We start from the raw sequence: 22,839 nt of genomic DNA on the forward strand, positions 1-22,839 counted from the left end.
TATTTTCAATTTCTTCTGTCTGTCAAATTGTAAAGTGATGCACATCGGAATATGTTTTTAAATCGCAGAGTAATTTACAAAAGAAAATGGAACAGCTGTTGAACGTTTCTCACTACGCTCAACAAGCTGCTGCAAAGCGAGTCGAAGGTAGGGATATTAAACATGCTGTATTTCTGGTAGTATTCCTACGGTCAAACTGAAATTTTCAGAGAATATTTTTGAAATGATGTATTGTCATACAAAATAATAAAAAAAATCAAAAATTTTCAAACCATATCCCTACCCCCCTATACCACATTCGCACTTATTTAAGCACGGTATTTGCCTCAAATATAGAGTAGGGCGTTTCATTGAGAAACGGGAATACTTAAATTGTGAATAGAGGTCACTAAGGCGGTTCTAGATATACTACATTTATTATTGCCTCAATGATTTGTATAACTGAGTTACAGGGTGTTTTATCGATTTTGCCATGTCTTTCTAGAAGCACAACTTTAGAACCACCTTGTATATTTTTTGATATTTGACATAGATATTTCTCATTTAAAATCCAAACCACCCAACTTCTAATCACAAGAATAATCCAGATCCGGACTAAACAAAATTATTGGGAAATAATTGGACTAATTCTTCTTTTTTATGATCAATGAATAGTTTGAATTTCATTACAAAAGTTTCATTTTGCGATCAACACTTATAAATTTAGCAAAGTAGCAGTGTTTAATTTCTAAATAATTTCCTCCCCTAATTCACAGCATCTTTTAAGAACCTTTTCTAAACTTAATTATCGAATATGATTGTTGATTGTGGTATAAGACATCAGTATGTTCTGTCTCTTACTCTTCCAAAAATGCTTTGAATTCACGATGATTTAATCCTATTGAACTAATACAGTTAACAATATTAGTTTTAATTGAAATGACGTTGTCCACTTGCAAAACATTTTTGCACAATATCTGATGATGGATTTTGCAGTGAAGAATAATAAATCATGTTCTGGAAACTGTTGAACGTAATCTTTTAAGTTTTCTCAACGTTACAATATTTGCTCCTCTTAAATTTGGTTCTCCGTCAGTTGTTACTCTTACTAGGTGGTTACGGGTTAATTCAAAATTTTCCTCACAGTTCCTGACTACTTCTAAAATATCATTTTCATTTGTTGAAATTTCATGGATTTCATTGAGGGAGCCGATAAATCTCTGTGCCAAAAACCCAAAGTATTGCCCGCGTTATGTTGAAAATTTGCGGAACAATCAACCGCTGCGAAAGTGATAATATTAATAGCTGCATTATCTATCTATATTTAATTATCAATATTAGCAATAATTAGAAAAAATCTCGAAATGAAAATAATTCACTTTTTCTCCTCGGGCCGCAAAAAAATGGCTAAAGGGCCGCATGCGGCCCGCGGTCCGCACTTTGCCCACCCCTGAGTTAGAAGATCAATGAGCGAACGAGGATTGAGAGAAGAAGATTGTCATGATAGGACACGGTGGCAATTGGGCATCGGACAACGTCGCAGGACGTTCTAACCCGAATCTATATATCGTCGGTCTAATGAGCAAATTGCCTAAGTCCATTTTTTCCGAAAATTGTTTTTTGGTGTCATCTAGTACTAGACGGTAAAAGCTACCACCGGTGTTACCTTAGCCATAAATTTCATCCATAAATTTTTTTTTCATATTTTCACAAAAATTTGGTATAAATTTATCAAAAATGAATAAAAGAGATAATATTGACAAGAAAAATGTTATATATGTGATATATGTTTGGAAAAAAAATTTAAACGTGCGATGTATTGACGGTGAGTAGATAATGCCACTCAAATTCAAAAATCCTTTATGGATGGTAAGTTAATCAACTTTTTTTCTCAGTTTTTTGTTAAATTCTCAAAGTAAATATAATAAAGCATAACATATAAAAAAAACGTGATGGAGGTATTTTCCAAAACAAGAGAAAAAAATTCTGAAACTTAGATGTATTGCGGGCTATTCGGCAATACGTCTCAAATTCAAAAATCCTTTATGGATGGATCGTTAGTCAACTTTTTTTCTCAGTTTTTTGTTAAATTCTCAAAGTAAATATAATAAAGCATAACATATAAAAAAATCGTGATGGAGGTATTTTTCAAAACAAGCGAATAAAATTCTGAAACTTAGATGTATTGCGCGTTATTCGTTAATACGTCTCAAATTCAAAAATCGTTTATGGATGGATCGTTAGTCAACTTTTTTTTTTCAGTTTTTTGTTAAATTTTCAAAGTAAATATAATAAAGCATAACATATAAAAACATCGTGATGGAGGTATTTTCCAAAACAAGCGAAAAAAATTCTGAAACTTAGATGTATTGCGCGGTATTCGTTAATACGTCTCAAATTCAAAAATCCTTTATGTTTCAGAATTTTTTTCGCTTGTTTTGGAAAATACCTCCATCACGATTTTTTTATATGTTATGCTTAATTATATTTACTTTGAGAATTTAACAAAAAACTGAGAAAAAAAGTTGACTAACGTACCATCCATAAAGGATTTTTGAATTTGAGACGTATTAACGAATAGCGCGCAATACATCTAAGTTTCAGAATTTTTTTCTCTTGTTTAGGAAAATACCTCCATCACGTTTTTTTATATGTTATGCTTTATTCTATTTACTTTGAGAATTTAACAAGAAACTGAGAAAAAAAGTTGACTAACGTACCATCCATAAAGGATTTTTGAATTTGAGACGTATTAACGAATATCGCGCAATACATCTAAGTTTCAGAATTTTTTTCGCTTGTTTTGAAAAATTCCTCCATCACGATTTTTTTATATGTTATGCTTTATTATATTTACTTCGAGAATTTAACAAAAAACTGAGAAAAAAAGTTGACTAACGATCCATCCATAAAGGATTTTTGAATTTGAGACGTATTACCGAATAGCCCGCAATACATCTAAGTTTCAGAATTTTTTTCTCTTGTTTTGGAAAATACCTCCATCACGTTTTTTTTATATGTTATGCTTTATTATATTTACTTTGAGAATTTAACAAAAAACTGAGAAAAAAAGTTGATTAACTTACCATCCATAAAGGATTTTTGAATTTGAGACGTATTAACGAATACCGCGCAATACATCTAAGTTTCAGAATTTTTTTCGCTTGTTTTGGAAAATACCTCCATCACGATTTTTTTATATGTTATGCTTAATTATATTTACTTTGAGAATTTAACAAAAAACTGAGAAAAAAAGTTGACTAACGATCCATCCATAAAGGATTTTTGAATTTGAGACGTATTACCGAATAGCCCGCAATACATCTAAGTTTCAGAATTTTTTTCTCTTGTTTTGGAAAATACCTCCATCACTTTTTTTTTATATGTTATGCTTTATTATATTTACTTTGAGAATTTAACAAAAAACTGAGAAAAAAAGTTGACTAACGTACCATCCATAAAGGATTTTTGAATTTGAGACGTATTAACGAATACCGCGCAATACATCTAAGTTTCAGAATTTTTTTCGCTTGTTTTGGAAAATACCTCCATCACGATTTTTTTTATATGTTATGCTTAAGTATATTTACTTTGAGAATTTAACAAAAAACTGAGAAAAAAAGTTGACTAACGTACCATCCATAAAGGATTTTTGAATTTGAGACGTATTAACGAATAGCGCGCAATACATCTAAGTTTCAGAATTTTTTTCTCTTGTTTTGGAAAATACCTCCATCATGTTTTTTTTATATGTTATGCTTTATTATATTTACTTTGAGAATTTAACAAGAAACTGAGAAAAAAAGTTGACTAACGTACCATCCATAAAGGATTTTTGAATTTGAGACGTATTAACGAATACCGCGCAATACATCTAAGTTTCAGAATTTTTTTCGCTTGTTTTGAAAAATACCTCCATCACGATTTTTTTATATGTTATGCTTAATTATATTTACTTTGAGAATTTAACAAAAAACTGAGAAAAAAAGTTGACTAACGATCCATCCATAAAGGATTTTTGAATTTGAGACGTATTACCGAATAGCCCGCAATACATCTAAGTTTCAGAATTTTTTTCTCTTGTTTTGGAAAATACCTCCATCACGTTTTTTTTATATGTTATGCTTTATTATATTTACTTTGAGAATTTAACAAAAAACTGAGAAAAAAAGTTGATTAACTTACCATCCATAAAAAGGATTTTTGAATATGAGACGTATTAACGAATACCGCGCAATACATCTAAGTTTCAGAATTTTTTTCGCTTGTTTTGGAAAATACCTCCATCACGATTTTTTTATATGTTATGCTTAATTATATTTACTTTGAGAATTTAACAAAAAACTGAGAAAAAAAGTTGACTAACGATCCATCCATAAAGGATTTTTGAATTTGAGACGTATTACCGAATAGCCCGCAATACATCTAAGTTTCAGAATTTTTTTCTCTTGTTTTGGAAAATACCTCCATCACATTTTTTTTTATATGTTATGCTTTATTATATTTACTTTGAGAATTTAACAAGAAACTGAGAAAAAAAGTTGACTAACGTACCATCCATAAAGGATTTTTGAATTTGAGACGTATTAACGAATAGCGCGCAATACATCTAAGTTTCAGAATTTTTTTCGCTTGTTTTGGAAAATACCTCCATCACGATTTTTTTATATGTTATGCTTTATTATATTTACTTTGAGAATTTAACAAAAAACTGAGAAAAAAAGTTGACTAACGTACCATCCATAAAGGATTTTTGAATTTGAGTGGCATTATCTACTCACCGTCAATACATCGCACGTTTAAATTTTTTTTCCAAACATATATAACATATATAACATTTTTCTTGTCAATATTATCTCTTTTATTCATTTTTGATAAATTTATACCAAATTTTTGTGAAAATATGAAAAAAAAAATTTATGGATGAAATTTATGGCTAAGGTAACACCGGTAAAGCTACCGCCTGACAATCTCCACAAGCGCCGTTATTTTTTTATTTCGCGCCAATTTTGCTAAACGAATTTTGTTGAAGTCCAAACGTTTTTTCTCATTCAGACGAATATTGCCTATGTCAGTGTTTCTGAAGTTTTTTGATTGAAAACGTTAGACAATGTAAGTAAATAAATATATTTTGACTATTCGACGATATATAACAACAAGCATATTATACAATGAAGTTTTTTTCATTTTTTCTTTAAGTTAAGAGTTTTATAATGCAATTTGTCTAACATTTATAGTTTTTTTTCACAATTTTTTATGTATCATGACAAACTCGACTACTCAAACAATAGGCACCATTGCAGGTGACTAACAACTAATCTCTGACGCATTATAAAGTTGTCAGAACAATCTTTTCTCACGTAAAAACATTTAGTGTAGTAAGAATCGGAAAAGTATAAAATATCAATTTCCAACCTATTAATCTTTCAGTTTTTAAAATGTAGGAAATATAGACTAGTCTTTTAGCATATTAAAAATTGCATATATATGTGAATACAAGGAAAGCAAAGAAAGTGTACTTACAGTGTCTACAAAGAACCGGGGTCAGGAAGAAGACGTCGTCAAATCTGTGGTCAGGCCTTTTGTCAACTTCTGTGAAATAAAAATATTTGTTAAAACAAATAAAAGGTATATATAAAAACACATAAACAAAAATACAAATAATTTATTTAATATTATATAGGAATTTATATATTATTATTATTATTTATTTATACAGGGTGTCCAGAAACTCTAGCGACAAACGAAGACAGGAGATTCTTCAGATAATTTTAAGGTAATTTAACCCAATTCACTTAGTCCGAAAATGCTTCCGAAGGGAGCTAGAGCTCTTTGAAGATGGTGACTTGTAATTAGTTTTTCTTAAATACCTCCAGAACGCTTCTATTTAGAAAAACAAAAATTGGTTCGCGTATTTATCTTCAAGATATAAATCTAATCCATCCATTCCAATCTAGTCCGTTTTAGGTAGGGCAACGGTTATTTTATCGCATAACTTTTTTATCTCTAACTTTTAAGCATTTTTGACACTGAATTATTAAATTGTGAAGTATTCTAGTACTAAAAGGTACTCCTGTTTTAAATCGGTAGGAGACACAGTTTTCTAGAAAAATCGATTTGAAAATTTTTCGCTTTTTGAATTAAAAAAAAATTCAAAAAAAACTGTTTAGAAAACTGGTACATTTATTTATATTCCAGAGATAATGGATTTCATTAATTGCGAATTTCTAGTACTGGTCATAGGCGTCCGTTTTGGGTAGATCAACAGTTATTTTATAGCATAACTTTTTTGTCTTGAATTTTTGAGCATTTTTGACACTAGATTATTAAATTATGAGGTATTCGAGTACTAAAAGTTACTCTTACTTTATGTTGGTAAAATACTTCGTTTTTTGTTGAAAAATTCTTTCAATTTTTTTTCAAATTCCAAAAACGAAAAACTTTCAAATCGATTTTTCTAGAAAACGGTGTGTCCTACCGACTTAAAGCAAGAGTACCTTTTAGTACTAGAATACCTCACAATTTAATAATCCGGTGTCAAAAATGCATAAAAGTTAAGGACAAAGAAGTTATGCGATAAAATACCCGTTGCTCTACCCAAAACGGACGACTATGACCGGTACTAGAAATATGCAATGGATGGAATCGATTCATCTCTGAAAAGTAAACTTGCATACCAATTTTTGTTTTTCTAAATAGACGCGTTCTGGAGGTATTTAAGAAAAACTAATTTCATGACGCCATCTTCAAAGAGCTCTAGCTCCCTTAAGAAGCATTTTCGGACTAGGTGAATTGGGTTAAATTGTCTTAAAATTATCTGAGGAATCTCCTGTCTTAGTTTGTCGGTAGAGTTTCTGGACACCCTGTATATATTATTAATATATTATATATTATTTATTTATATTTATATCTTTCCGGGATTTTTTGGGAATTTATAATTTACACCGAAATTAGGCAGAAAATAATTCAACAAATTCTTAAGTTTAAAAATACAAATGTAATTAGTGAAAAAAACTTATACAAAATAACAATTACTGATATAAAAAACGAATAGGGCTATAAGTAGTGACATAAAAATATCAGAGTCTATATTCACTATCACTGTTATTTACATCCATTTGATATTCATCGTCGTCATCACCATCATCATCATCATCCTCTTCGTCTGTTTCTTCTTCACAATCCTCGTCCTCATCCTCATGGCTTTCATCTTACCCAACCTAGTCGAAGACCTTCTCTTCGTCAGGTCCATCATGATTAAGCCTACCATTGGTTGACGTCGTTTGGCTTAAAGAACCTTCCTTTGGAGTGCTGTTCATTAGTTTTCAATTGTAAGCAAGGTAGGTAAGCTTGGCTGCTCCCTCTGATGATAAACGATTTCTCTTTTTAGAGTGCATCCAGTAGAAGGTACTATATGTCAGTTCAGCGGCGGCAGACGTGACAGAGGCATTCAGGATCCTAAATCGCAGGTACCGCTGAGGCCCCTCCACCACAAAAGAGGCCTAATAGTTGAATCCTCACCAACTCCCTCCCAAATAAACTTTCTCGAGAAAAGCCCTTGTTTGTCCCCATAATCGGCCAAACTTTCTCTAACTTTCATTACGTCAAGATTCATGTTTTGAGCACATTCGCAAATAAAGCCCATGGAATCCAATAACTGCGATGAATCAAGTGAAGTTCCCTGCATATTTGGATCTAGCAAAAAAACTGCCAAGTGAATATCTCAAATTCCAAAATCTTTTCTCACCTTGAATTTGGCTGTTATTTTTTTCCTCAACCTTCTGGAGAGGTAAAGGGATCAAATTTAGTGCTATAATATTTTCCAGATCATCAAACTTTCTCACAACTCTGTGAATTTGTGGTTCATTAGATTCAATCGCGGTAATGAGGTCTATAATAGGTTCGAGCAAAATCAATTTCTCAATTCTAGTCCAAAAGACATCATCAAGTAGTCTTTTATTTATACTTGGTTCCAGCTCAGCCTTTTCACAAACAGCTAATGTTTGTAGCACGACTTTATTTGATTGTAAACTCTGTAAGGAAAAAATATGACTTCCCAACGGGTCTTTCCTGGCAACTTCAAAGAAATGAGGTCCTTAATTTTTTTTCAGATGCAATTTCATCGAATATTGCTTGTAAAACTGACTGAAAATGTCTGATTATTTTCACTATTCCAGTCACTTCAGCAAGGAAAGTTTGAACCGTTTGGCAGCCCAAAATGTCAGAACATAGTAAATTAAGAAGGTGAGCAATGCAGCCTAATGGTACAATATGTGGATACTTTTCCTTTACCAGCGACAAGGCTGCCTTCATATTCGCAGCATTATCAGCAATAACCACTAAGAATTTCTCTAGTCCATAATTTTCAATCACCGATCCAATGAGCTCTGCAAGGTTATCAGCATTATATCTCTCACTTTTTGTCATTTTGAAATCAACAAAATAAGGTTCTGGTTTTGAAATAACAAAGTTGATTATTAACTCATTCCTAATGTTAAGGGTCGTTTAGACACAGCGATAAATCAAGCAACTTATCGATATCAATCGAGTTGTTGCAATTTATCGTTGTGTGTAAACGGTGCATCGCAGTTACGTATCGAAGTTGGAGTTGGATTGAAGTTGGTATCGGATTGCATAACTTATTTTAACGATCGAGTTGTTTTAATTTATCGTCGCGTCTAAACGGTACAACGATTTATCGGAATTGGAATTGGGTTGCATCAATTTAGGAGAATCTTACCGAATTAGAATTTATTTACATATCCAATTAAATGGATACCATTTATTTGATAATGCTAATAATTTGATACTATGTGGCTTTGCCAATTAATCAACAATAATATAATACTTTTATCAACTATAAGAATTATATGTACAGGGTGATTGATTAGTGGGGTAAAGCTCCGTAGATCCGTTATAGTAATAAATAGCAATAAAAATTAATAACAAAAATTGTAGCCAACTTTAAGATTCACATTTCAAAATTAATTAGAATATTACAGGGTATTCGATAACATAGTGGCAAATCAAACTTATGTTTTTTTTATAGAACACCCTCACCCTATTTTATACTCGAAATCAGCTTAACTTCTCCATTACAAAAATATACAGGTTTGTTATGTTATACAACGGTTATACATGGTACTTACAAAATTATAACCAATTTTATATGAAAATCGTAACAAGTTCAACTCACTGTATAAATAAAAATAAGCTCAGAAGCAATGGATTATTATTGATGCCATATTTTTTTATTTATTGTCAAAATTTTTGAAAAAGGATTGATATTGCTAACTTTCTTTATAATAGGTTTGTTCGTAGTACGATCCAAACGATCAGCAACCGTTTCCAACCATCAGACGCATGCGCAGTTAACAGTTCGCGCAGCGCAGTTAACAGTTAGAGATCGTAGACTACGAACACGCATGCGTCTGATGGTTGGCAACGGTTGCTGATCGTTCTACGAACAAACCTATTGTATACAGGGTGAGTCAAACGCAAGTAAGTATATTATTTTCTCAGTAATTTTAAATGGAACGCCCTGTATTTTATATCACTATCGAAAAGTATCATTACCGTATATACTTTAATTTTTATAAAACATTCCCTATGTCTTAATTTATTAGTTTTCGAGATATTTTCATTTTTCAGAGCAAAATTATTAATTACGGGTCTAAAACTGACAATTTACGATTACTGATTATGGTAGGGGAGCAAAGTATGCTAAATGTGCAGTCACTCGAGCGCTGTGGGGACCTATTGGGTTGTGATTATTAGGTCCTAAAACCAAAAAAAGTTAGGTAAAATTTTCCATTTTAGTGGGGAATTGCCATTTTTTAATTTAATTTTCCATTTCCAACAATCAGTTTTTTCCGATTATAGCGCCATCTATCCATAATTCGAAAAAATGTTTCGAATAAAAGTTGCTTATTTTTACGTAGAGAATCCAAATCTGTAATAAAAATTTGGGACTCCTATTTAAGATTTTAAACTAACCCCCCATCCCACCTCCGTGGGGGGTCGTGTTTGGTACCATTCGATAGATTTTTTAAAAATATAGAATAACTTTATTTTGCAGTTCTTCGATATGATGTTTATTTTGCGAAATATCGCGGCATTTGTAATTAAAATTTTAAATTTACCCCCCACCCCTCTCAGTGGGGGGTCATGTTTGGTATCATTCGATAGATTTTTGAAAAATATGGAACATGTAGTTTTTCGATTTGACGTTCATTTCGCGAAATATTCGCTTTTTTGTGAAACAAATTCTTTTTTTCGCTCAAATCGTCAGATTTTTGAAATATACACTCTTTTGCATGTACTTAACTTACCTTATCTTAATCTGACAATTTCGAGTATTTTTAAAGATAGATTTTTTTTGGGCCCCCCTTAACGAACTCCCCTGTGTTAAGAGCCAATAATATATGGTAGAGGTACATCTGCAGGGTACCAGGTTTCTCCCCATATGATAATCTGACGCGCTCGAGTAACTGCAAAAATCCCCGCTTGGGCTCCCCTACCATTATCAATCTGGTAATAAATGTAACAATGTAGCAAATAAAGAAAAAAAAATTTATTAGTGATAAATTTTACAAAAAAAAAAACACAACCACAACATACTAACAAAATTTTTGAAACAATTAAAAACTACTTTTTTGTGTAAGTGTAAGAAACAAGAAAGAAAAATAAGTTATTAGTTCACAAAACAGAACATTTTTGAAAAAATTAAAATATTTTAAATATTTATGTAATTACAAAGTTGTTTAAAATGACCAGGGCCGCGCCAAGGCTTTCAAGCGCCCCGGGGCAAGTAATTTTAGGCGCCCCTTTCCTCCTCCCCTTGTAAGTAGTTTTTTGCAACTTAGTGAATAAGTCCATTTACTCACGGTTTTTGCTCCGAATTTTAAAGCACCACTTGTATTGAAAAGAAATTTGGCATAAGCGTAGCTAACATGTCAAAGAAAAAAAGTGATATTGTGCCGATGTGTGCTTTTGCTCTGAGGGTGAGTTTTACCGCTTCTCGGGGGTGAAAAACTATACGTTTAAAATAAGTACGGAAATGGATAAACTGACTAATTCTAAGCCACTTTTGTTCTATAGAGTTTTTTCACTAAGTCAATACTTTTCGATTATTTGCGAGTGAATATGTCCATTTTTCAACAAAAAAAGCACGTTTTTCTTTCGCAAATAACTCAAAAAGTATTTTATCGAAAAAATATTCTTAGCAAAAATATAGCTTATAAAAAAGTGAAAAAAAAATGGTGTATGCATGAAGTGAGTAGACCCAGATGAAGCAGAATTGTAGCTAATGAAAACTAGGTTCTTATTCGTCAAATTCGAAATCAAATACCTATTTCAACGAGAAATAAACAAAAAATGAAGCACTTTTCGGGGTAAACTCATTACAACTAAGTTTCATCGGTTCAAAGTGCTTTTAAAAAAAATTGGTTTTAAAGTAATTTTTTTTTAATTTTGAAAAAATTACATTTTTTTCAAAAAAACTTAAAAATCATTAGTGATACTAAAAATCTCAAAGAGTAAAAAATATACGTTTTGCTTTTTTGAATATTTTGGATTTTTTGTTTTTCTGTAAGACAAAAATTGGTTAATCAGCGGTAAAAAAATGTAAAACCGTGGAATTTTGAGAATCAACACCGATTTTAATGAAAATTTGGATTTACGCTCGGTTGATCCTCTTCTTCAAAATCTACCCTATGCTGAACCGGGCTTCTGCCCTAGGGGTGAAAACAACCCCATCTATGGAATGAAAATTTTTCAATCAAAATAACTGTGGAAGTCGTTAGATTGACCAATTCTGAGTAAATTTTGTTCTATAAATTATTTTTGCAAATGCTTTTCGTGGGTTTCTAAACGTGTTTTTGTTTGTTGAAAAATGGACATATGCACTCGCAAGTAACTCGAAAAGTATTGACTTAGCGAAAAAACTCTATACAACAAAAGTTGCTTAGAATTTGTCAGTTTATTAATTTCCGGACTTGTTTTAAACGTATACTTTTTCACACCCGAGAAGGGGTGAAACTCACCCCTAGGGCAAAAGCACATCAGCATATCACTTTTTTATTTGGCAGGTTAGCTATGTGTATGCCAAACTTGATGTCAAGCGAAGCGGATCTTTAAAATTCGGAAGTTTTGCAATATTTTATTGTGAGTGACTAGAACCGGTATTCGGTATTCGATCCGTGCGTGACCATGGTGGGGGTACCTAGAAACGATGTCAGCGTGAGTAGTGGCGAAAATGACATTTTTGGAGCTATCTTTGTAATGTCATTGGCATTGTTGGTATAACAAATTTTATAAAAAATGGTAAATAAATGTTATCTATTTATCATATGCTTAACGTCAATTTGTGAGACCCTAAAAAGGTCAGGACCTCGATTTTTGACCCTTTGCTTCGTTATCGAACGTATTCTCTTCGTATCTGTTTAGTGTACAGATAGCGAATGATCGATAACGAAGCGAAGGGTCAAAAATCGAGATCCTGGTGAAGCTAGGTGTTGCGTCAGTCATGCACGGAGCGAATACCTACAAACTATTTATTATGTGTTTAGGAAAGTAATATACATACCGATAAATTATTATGAACACTATAAATATTTACAAAAACAACGATTACACCATCAGAGAATAAATATGGTTCAGTTTAATAAGAGAAATAAGGGTTCGTACAATTATGGGATCAAAGTAATACTTACTGCCATTTGTATACCTACCTACGATTGGTAAGTTGTAAATTGTACAAGATAATAAAATATTACTAATATTTCTGGTAATTTCGGTATTGTAAAAATTTTTTTTCGGCTCCCACTGGCGCCTTTTGAGTACGGCGCCGGAGGGCTCCGCCCCCCTTCACCCTTATGGACGGCGCGGGCCTGAAAATGACCGCCTAACACATTATATGCATGCCTAAAAACGGTCATTGAATAAGTTACTTACACTACGAAGCATTTGTAAATTAACACTTCGAAATACAATTTGTATTCTATTTTTCATCTCCTCTCTTGTTCTTAGAGGCATTTTATAACCTTCATTCTTAAAGTAACCCAAAAAAATCAGTCCAGTTTATTAAATTCTGGTGATCTGGGTAGCCACGCTACTGGTCCATTGAAAAATGAAAATATCTCGAAAACTAATAAATTTAGACATAGGGAATGTTGTATACAAATTAAAGTACGGTAATGGTACTTTTCAATAGTGATATAAAATACAGGGTATCCCATTTAAATTTTACTGAGAAAATAATGTATTTGAGTTTTAACTCACCCTGTATTAGATATAAAGAAAATTAGCAATATCAATCATTTTTAAAAATTTTGACAAAAAATAAAAAAATATGGCATCAATAAACCATTGCCGTTGTGCTATATATTTGTACAGTGAGTTGAACTTGTTACGATTTTCATATAAAATTGGTCTAAGACTTTAAAATGTCTAAAACTTTAAAATGTATAATATGTCTGAATTGCCAATATGCATGAGTCAGATTAAATAAATTATTAGAAGATTTTTTTACTTAGCAACAACATTTTTGTATAATTTAGCAGTATTTTGTATTTTGACAACGACATCCGATTTGGGCGTCGAAACGTTAATACAATTATTTTTTCAATTTAATTGTGGCTCATTTCCCATCTAAATAGTTACTCATGTTATAAGCAGGATTTTTAATAAATTCCCACTTTTTGGGAAGATATAATGACCGAGGGAATATTCCCAGTCCACATCACTACTTTTAGGTAACCTCTACTAATATTCTTAATGATCGGCTCTCTCGTGTGATTCACCCTCTTTACATGTCACCCTTGCCTTTGATTCTTCAAAACATATCTATGTATTTATTTCTTTTGTGGGGTATGGAAGAAGAGTGTCATCAATGTCCTCAATTTTCCCACATTGATAGTAAGGGTGTTCCTTGATTCTCATTCAGTAGAGTCGCGTACCTGAGCAGTATGGTCTGTCCCTAGGGGTCGCCAAGTTCTTGAAAATTTTAAGATCTTGTCTTGATGTCAAGACAAGATCAAGACAAGAAGTAATTTTAGATTTGAAGACAAGACAGATTTCTTGTCAAGAAAACAAGAAATCTTGAAATATCTTGACTAATAATGAAAACTTAAAAAACAGGTAGAAAAAAGATTTTTTCCCTCTAGTACTACTACTACTCCTATCCTGTATTGGTAAATGCTGCTGCTATTTCCTTTTGCTGCCACTAGCAGACACTACAGTCTCACTGGTCACTGGTTTCAGTTTTGCCATTCTCAGTATTCACTCGCACTAGTAGTCGCGTTAGTCTTATTGATTATTTCATACTGACTGAAACCGTAGCCCTTACGTTTCTTTCTATTGCTTTTTGGTAAATATTCTGAGCCAGAATCAGAGCCAAATGACTCAGCAGACATACTATTTACTGAAGAGTCGATGACACTTACGGTAAAATATGAGATAATTTTAATATAATGTAATATTTATCACCAATATTCACAAACTGGCATCAAAAATATAACGAAACCGGTACATACTGCCACTTCGTAATATTAACCTTACTAACTAAACCAGATAAAGCATGCAACTGCATCAATTTTGGGGTCGTCAGGAAACAAATGCAGATCAGGGACTCCCGGGGTCGGAAGCCAGTGGCAGTGAAAGCCGTGTTAGCATGCAACACAAAAAAAAAGAATCACCGGAATGGGTAATCAAGAAATTTCAAGATCTTGAAATTTATTGAGTCAAGACAAGATATTATAAGATGTCAAGAAAGCGTCAAGACAGGATTTTATAAAATTTCTTGATATTTTCTCAGACAAGACAAGAAGTGGTTATCAAGACAAGAATTCTTGTCTTGTCGACCCCTATCTGTCCCATTCTTATCATGTTTGTCAAATATGTCCTATCTACAATGAAAACTTTTTAAACCCTAGGTTTTCCAGTACAGAATCTTTCAGCTTATCATATTCTTCTTGTTTTTGTGTAGACACAACTCTGTCTGTTTTTTTAATATGCCTCCAATAAGTTGTTCCATCGCTTTCGTGGTCTTCCCACTGGTCGTCTTCCATTGGCGAACCGTCTCTGGTCGTCTTTACTACTCTATTTGTTGTCGTTAGGCTTGGTTCTTCCACTCTATTATTCTGTTTCTTACCCAGTTCTTAACGTTCTCTGCCTTGCATCTGTCAGCTTATCGTGAAAGTAAAACGGAGGGCCACAGAGGAAGCAGAGGTCATGGACATTGCTCAAGAACATTCGCGATGGACAGGAATATGCAGAGCCGAGCAACTATTCCGACTAGCTGAAGACCGTGGAAAACTCGACAATGTAATTTCCAACATTCATCATTATCATCAACAGCCATTCCATCCATCGTCAGATGTAAGTCTCACTTAGGGCCGGTATTTCAATAGCTACTTAAGCTTTTCCTTAGCTAAGCCTGTGTCAAAAGTTAAGGAGAAGCTTAAGCTGAGTGCCGTATTTCCATCATTCTCTTAACTAAACTGATGCTCAGCTGTAAAGTTAATTGGTTTGGTACCTCTGAATACGTCAAAGTGCCAGAGCTAACTATTCTGAGGTAAAAACCACTACTGTTGACATTTAATTTTATCTTGTCATCTGTATCAATGTTATTTTTACTTCACTTAATTTTGTGTAAACATGATACATGTGTTTTTAGTTTATTGTCTATATTTTCTCTGGTTATATTTTTATTGTTATTTTGCATAAGCAATAGATCCGTCTTTGTAATTTTGTTTATTGGATATATTTCTTAAAATGTCAAATTGGAATGTAAGTTTATTTTTGTAAAATAAATATACCTACCAAGCATTGTAGAAATAAACAATTTTCATGTGCCTACACCTTCCAAAAGTAGTAAGAATTTTAATAATCGTTATTACGATTAATAAATTAATAGATTATTATTTAATAATCCAATAATAACGTTATTACTTAAAAGTTGGTTTTCAAAACAACTCTATAATTAATAATCTATAGAAATAACCTCAAAAAACAGAAAACAAATTTTAAGCAAAGGCTTAAACCAACTCCCGCGCGAGCTTAAAATTATTTGGTTTAAGCCTAGGCTTAAGCCTCAAATTGAAATGGAAATACAGGCATCTAAGCTTAAGCAAAGGCTTAAAGTAAGCTTTGGCTTAAGTGAGGTTGGAAATACCGGCCCTTAGGTGTGTCCATTCACTTCTGTTCTTTGTTTTTTGCATCCATTTGTGACCAGCCATTCCCTGCTGGTTTGAGGCTTGCCTCTACTGCTCTTGTTTGCTTTTGGTCTCCATTCAACAATTCGCTCCATCCAATCGTTATCTTCCATTATTCTTATGCGTCCTGCCCAGTTCCACTTTAATATGGCAATCTTTTGATCACAATTTGACAATCTGTTACTTCAGATCGTTTTCTTATTTTTTCATTGGATTTGCGATCACTCTGAGGTTAAGTTGAACATTTTCTGTTCCATAGCTCTCCGAGTTATTTGGGGTTTGTGGACTATGTTGTTGTTAAAAGTCCCTGTTTCAGTTCCATATGTCAAAACCGGCAATACGTTCTGATCGAAAGTTTTTACCTTTAAAGTATTTGGTAAGTTTGATTTGAATACTGTTTGTAATCTTCCAAATGCTGCCCATGCTAAGGAACATCTATTTAAATCAGTCTTTAGGTTAAACTTTGATAGTTCGATTTGTTGTCCTAAGTATACAGGGTGAGTCACGAGGAACTGTACATACTCCTACCTCGTATAGAGGTTCCTATGGGGAATAACAAATGACCATTAAAAAGTGTCTGCTCCCATTGTTTAATAATATACAGGGCGAGTTTCGCATTTTGACAGAAATTTGTATTCGTCATAATTTTTGAACGGTCAGATCGATGTGTCCCTTATTTTGGTCAATCGTTACACTATTACCACCTAATCAACTGATTTATTCAAACTAGAAAAAAATCAGGTCCGGCTTTAAAAAATTAGTTAGTTTGGGTCTTAGAAAAAATTTCACCCTATATACGCTTTTTGAAAACACTAATATGAATTTTACAAATTAGACAAATAGGCAATTAAAATGGCATATTTATTTTTTCCCCACACGAGTACTTAATTTTTTATAAAAAAATCAAATTTGATAATTAAAAGTTTGGTAAAGTGAACCATAGATTTAAAAAAATTAACTTTTATACAAAAATTAATTTTTTTTTAACAAATATTTAATTTGTGTTACCACCCAATCAACTGATTTATTCAAACTAGAAAAAAATCAGGCCCGGATATAAAAAAATTAGTTCGTTTTGGTCTTAGAAAAAATTTCACCCTGTATACGCTTTTTGAAAACTCTAATATGAATTTTACAAATTAGACAAATAGGCAATTGAAATGGCATATTTATTTTTTCCCCACACGATTACTTAATTTTTTATTAAAAAATCAAATTTGTCAAAATCGGAATTTTAACCTAAAAATGAAAAAAAAAAGATGAAATCACGGTTTAACTCGCTACAACGTTCCATTTAAAAAAATTTTTTCTGAAATTTTTACAGCACATATCTCTTACCATTGTGAAGACTATGAAAATTGTTGTAGACTTTCAGTTTCAGTCTTCTTCTCTTAAAAGTTACGAATTTTTAATAATAAAGGTGCAGATTCGTGAATCGCAAAGTTAAATCGCAAAAATTAAGTGAAAAAATTTAAAATTTATCTATTCGATCACGTCTATGTTAAACTATAGAGTCCAAAGAGAAGTGTTATGAAGTTTTAGATCTAGACGTGTTATAGAAAAAAAAAATGGTGAAACTTTTAATTTTAAGAAAAACGTTGTTTAATTTTTTTTATTTTTATGGCAAAATTGCGATTTTGACAAATTTGATTTTTTAATAAAAAATTAAGTAATCGTGTGGGGAAAAAATAAATATGCCATTTTAATTGCCTATTTGTCTAATTTGTAAGATTCATATTAGAGTTTTTAAAAAGCGTATACAGGGTGAAATTTTTTCTAAGGCCCAAACGAATTAATTTTTTAAAGCCGGACCTGATTTCTTTCTAGTTTGAATAAATCAGTTGATTGGGTGGTAAAATAAATTAAATATTTGTTAAAAAAAAATAATTTTTGTAATATAAGTTAATTTTTTTAAATCTATGGTTCATTTTACCAAACTTTTAATTCATAGTCAAATTTGATTTTTTTATAAAAAATTAAGTAATCGTGTGGGGAAAAATAAATATGCCATTTTAATTGCCTATTTGTCTAATTTGTAAAATTCGTATTAGAGTTGTCAAAAGCGTATACAGGGTGACTTTTTTTCTAAGACCCAAACGAACTAACTAATTTTTTAAAGCCGGACCTGATTTTTTCTAGTTTGAATAAATCAGTTGATTAGGTGGTAATAGTGTAACGATTGACCAAAATAAGAGACACATCGATCTGACCGTTCAAAAATTATGACGAATACAAATTTCTGTCAAAATGCGAAACTCGCCCTGTATATTATTAAACAATGGGAGCAGACACTTTTTAATGGTCATTTGTTATTCCCTATAGGGGCCTCTATACGACGTAGGAGTATGTACAGTTCCTCATGACTCACCCTGTATACAGGGTGTCCAGAAACTCTACCGACAAACGAAGACAGGAGATTCTTCAGATAATTTTAAGACAATTTAGCTCAATTCACCTAGTCTGAAAATGCTTCCTAAGGGAGCTAGAGCTCTTTGAAAATGGCGTCTTGCAATTAGTTTTTCTAAAATACCTCCAGAACGCTTCAATTTAGAAGAACGAAAATCGGTGCGTGTATTTATCTTCTAGAGATAAATCGATTCCATCTATTGTGAATTTCTAGTAACGATCATAGGCGTCCGTTTTGGGTAGGGCAACGTTTATTTTATCACATAACTTTTTTGTCTTTAACTTTTAAGCATTTTTGACACTGGATTATTAAATTGTGAGGTATTCTAGTACTAAAAGGTACTCTTGCCTTAAGTGTCAGTAGGACTCACGTTTTTCTAGAAAAATCGATTTTAAAATTTTTCGTTTTTTGAATTTGAAAGAAATTGAAAACATTTTTCAAAAAAAAAAACGGTGTATTTTACCAACTTAAAGCAAGAGTAACTTTTAGTACTAAAATACCTCATAACTTAATAATCTAGAGTCGGAAATGCTTAAAAATTAAAGACAAAAATGTTATGCGATAAAATAACCGTTGACGTGCCCAAAACGGACGCATATGACCCGTACTAGAAATTATTGAAATCGATTCATCTCCGAAATATAAATAAACGTACCAGTTTTCGGATTTCCAAATAGGAAATTCTTTTTTGGAAATTCAAAAAAAGAAAAATTTTCAAATCGATTTTTCTAGAAAACCCTGTATCCTATCGACTTAAAACAAGAGTACCTTTTAGTTGTTGAATACCTCACAATTTAATAATCCAGAGTCAAAAATGCTTGAAAATTAAAGATAAAAAAGTTATGCGATAAAATAGCTGATGCCCTACCCAAAACGGACGCCTATGACCGGTACTAGAAATTCGCAATGCATGGAATCGATTTATCTCTGGAAGATAAATATGTGTACTAATTTTAGTTTTTCTCAATAGAAGCTTTCTGGAGTTATTAAGAAAAATAATTACAAGACGCCATCTTCAAAGAGCTCTAGCTCCCTTAGGAAGCATTTTCGGACTAGGTGAATTGGGTTAAAATATCTTAAAATTATCTGAGGAATCTCCTGTCTTCGTTTGTCGGTAGAGTTTCTGGACACCCTGTACATGACTCAACCTTTTCTAGATTGTTATTGACCACTGTATATCCTCAGTTATATCCAGAGATTCGTTTGTTAGATATTTAGTTTTTAATCCTATTTCTTTTATATTTACGTCTAATAGCATTTCCTGTAGTTCTTCTCTGTATTTGATATTAGTGCACTATCATCAGCTATTCTCAGATGACTCAGGTTTTCGCCGTCTATCGTCACTTCTTTATTTGCCCATTCTAGAGCTCGAAACATTTTCTAGAGCTAAAGAAAATTGTCTGAGTGAGATAGAGTCTCCTTGTCTAATCCCTCTCTGTAGGTATATATTTTCTGTTTTTACTTGCGATGTTGCATTGTCATACATACTTAATGATTTTTCTTCTTCTGAGTTTTGACTTTTCTTTTCTTCTATATTCGTCGTCTCTTGTGCTTATACAGTCAAACCCGCTTATTAGAATACCTCTTAAAGGAATATCCCGGTTTAAGGAATAGAAATTTGAGGTCCTGAAACGTTTCTATTAGCGACCAATGATCGTTTATTAGAATATCCCGGTTATAGGAATACTTTTAATTGGCACGAAGGCTATTCCAATAAGCGGGTTCGATTGTATATTGTAAAAGCCGGAGATACAGGATGCAGCCAGAAAGCAGTTTCTTAACGAAAAGTCTTGGATTTAAAATATTGTTTATTATTTTTATTAGAATTATTCTAATTGTTTAAATGTAGTAAACTTTGTATCTAGGGCTTTTCGTCTTCCTCGTATTATGAGAGATGTCGCTGTTTTGCGTCTCAAAAGGTGGAATTATTGCATCGCGATGTTTTCCCTTAAATAGGCAGGGTGTTGATATTTGGTATACAGTTGTGACCATAGCTTCACTGAGGATGCATAGAAGCTGAAATAGCTATATGGAGATGGTGGTCTAACACTGAATCAAATAAAAACAAAAACTGCCTTTATCTTAATGATTTTTGTATATCGGTCATCAACTCTATTGTTGCTTAAGGCATTAAGAATTGTCCAAATTTCTATGGACTCAAATGCCTTCTCATAATCTACCATAGCTATCCAGTGTTATATTGTATTCATTTAAATTTTCGATTGGAGTTCTTATTACTTGTATAATATGATCTATGGTGCTATAACCTTTTCGAAGTCTTGCCTGTTCCCAAGACTGATAACTAGCCAGGTTGTTTGCTAGTCGTAATGAAATTATGTTCACAAATAGCTTATACAAGACTTACAACGAGCTAATGGGTCTATAGTTTTCTAGTTCATATTTATTTCCCTTTTTAAATAGTACTACATATAAGAGTATTTAAGCCAGCTGTGCTAAGCTAGCTAATTTAGCATTTTGATGATTTGTTGTCCTCCATACTTTTTGTGTACTGTTGTTTTTCTTCTTTACCTGGTGGAGGTTTTGCTTTTGATTCAAATAATATTTGGTAGTAACTTTCTATCACGAGGGTTATTTATTAATTCTAACGTGCTATGTACTAAGAGTATAAGTCATAAAAAAGATTTTTCGGGATTCTTCTATATTTTGAATTATACAATTAATAAGGTATTACAGAAAGTAAAATAGTCAATTACTAATTTATTAATCATATTTCGTCATCATTTTGATATTTAGTTGTAATAGTTATTTCATCAGTGGTAAAAAAATACTTTGAAAAGTCCTAATAAAAAAATTTCATTTTTGACTTATACTCTTAATACAGAGCACTCTAGAATTTATGTAATTTCGTTTTCATCATTTATTAGTTTTATAATTAGATTTCTACATTCGCTTGTTTTCTTCTTCCAGTCTTATATATCTTTCCTTTATTGTAGTACTTATTTCATTTAACTGTGTTATTTTGTACTGTCCTAGACTATTTTTCTTAATTATTTTGTTAATTTCTGTTAGTTGTCTGTTTTTTATTAAAGCTTGTGTTGCTGAATTTTTAAACTTTATCTTTTTTTAGGGATCGATTCTTTTGATACTGATATTATGGAATCACAAACACGAATAAGTGATCAGCACAGACACAGGAGCACCTGGTGCGTAAGACTGGTTATCGTCTGGAGTTAAAAACCTAAGAGTAATCCATTTGATTCCTCCGAAACTCCAGAAGATAACCTGTCTTAGGCACCAGGTGCTCCTGTGTCTGTGCTGATCACGTATTCGTATTCGCCAACCCCAAACACCTATAACTAATCCGTTTGCATTAATGTAGTACCAAAGACCCTCGAAACTCCAGGAGCGCCTTTCATTGACCTTGGAAACCAGGTGCTCCGGGAGGCATATTTACAGATGCTAGCGTGTGTAGACACGCGTGTGTTGAAGCGTGTGTTTAGCGTGTGTTGAAATCAGTTAGGGTTTGGAAAAACAGTACATTTACAGATGCTAGCGCGTGTTGACACCACGGTGTGCCGCGGTGTTGAAATCAGTTAGGGTTTGGAAAAACAGTACGTTTACAGATGCTAGCGTGTGTTGACACTAGAGTGTTGAAATCAGGATTTGGAAAAACAGTACATTTACAAATACTAACAGATTTGGACACCAGAGTGTTGAAAGCAGCTAGCTTTTTTAGTGGTTATACATGCATAGATGCTAACGGCTATTGACATTGAATTTATATACCTACTGGTGTGGAAAAATATTAAGTGATTTAGGTATTAATAAATAATTAAACGTTGTTGGGATATAAACAATAACATATTAACACAAAAGAACAACATAAAAAATAATGTTGTTCTGAGGCTATTTCCTTGTGGCATTTTTATAATTAACTATTTAGATTGGAAATAAGCCACAAGTAAATTGAAAAAAATAATTTTATTAACGTTTCTATGCCCAAATCGGGTGTCGTTGTCAAAATACAAAATACTACTAAATTAAACAAAAATGTTGTTGCTTAGTAAAAAATTCTTGTAATAATTTATTTAATCTGACTCATTTATATTGGTAATTCAGACATATATTATACATTTTAAAGTATTTTTTACTAAGCAACAACATTTAATAGGTTTAATTTAATAGGATTTTGTACTTTGACAACGACACCCGATTTGGGCGTCGAAATGTTAATAAAATTATTTTTTTCAATTTAATTGTGGCTTATTTCCCATCTAA

The 22,839-nt window shown here is 32.2% G+C and overlaps 1 protein-coding gene across 1 annotated transcript in view; it reads right to left on the bottom strand.

The window, feature by feature from the left end:
• LOC114340898 (phosphatidylinositol 3-kinase regulatory subunit gamma-like) overlaps positions 1-22,839 on the bottom strand; it is a 773,815-nt gene that overhangs the window by 714,345 nt on the left and 36,631 nt on the right. Inside the window, exon 5 of the mRNA XM_050641271.1 lies at positions 5,503-5,571. Coding sequence (XP_050497228.1) covers positions 5,503-5,571 — 69 coding nt within the window. The remainder of the gene's footprint in view (positions 1-5,502; positions 5,572-22,839) is intronic.

Source organism: Diabrotica virgifera, chromosome 10, assembly GCF_917563875.1.
Source record: "Diabrotica virgifera virgifera chromosome 10, PGI_DIABVI_V3a".
Classification (NCBI taxonomy): domain Eukaryota; kingdom Metazoa; phylum Arthropoda; class Insecta; order Coleoptera; family Chrysomelidae; genus Diabrotica; species Diabrotica virgifera.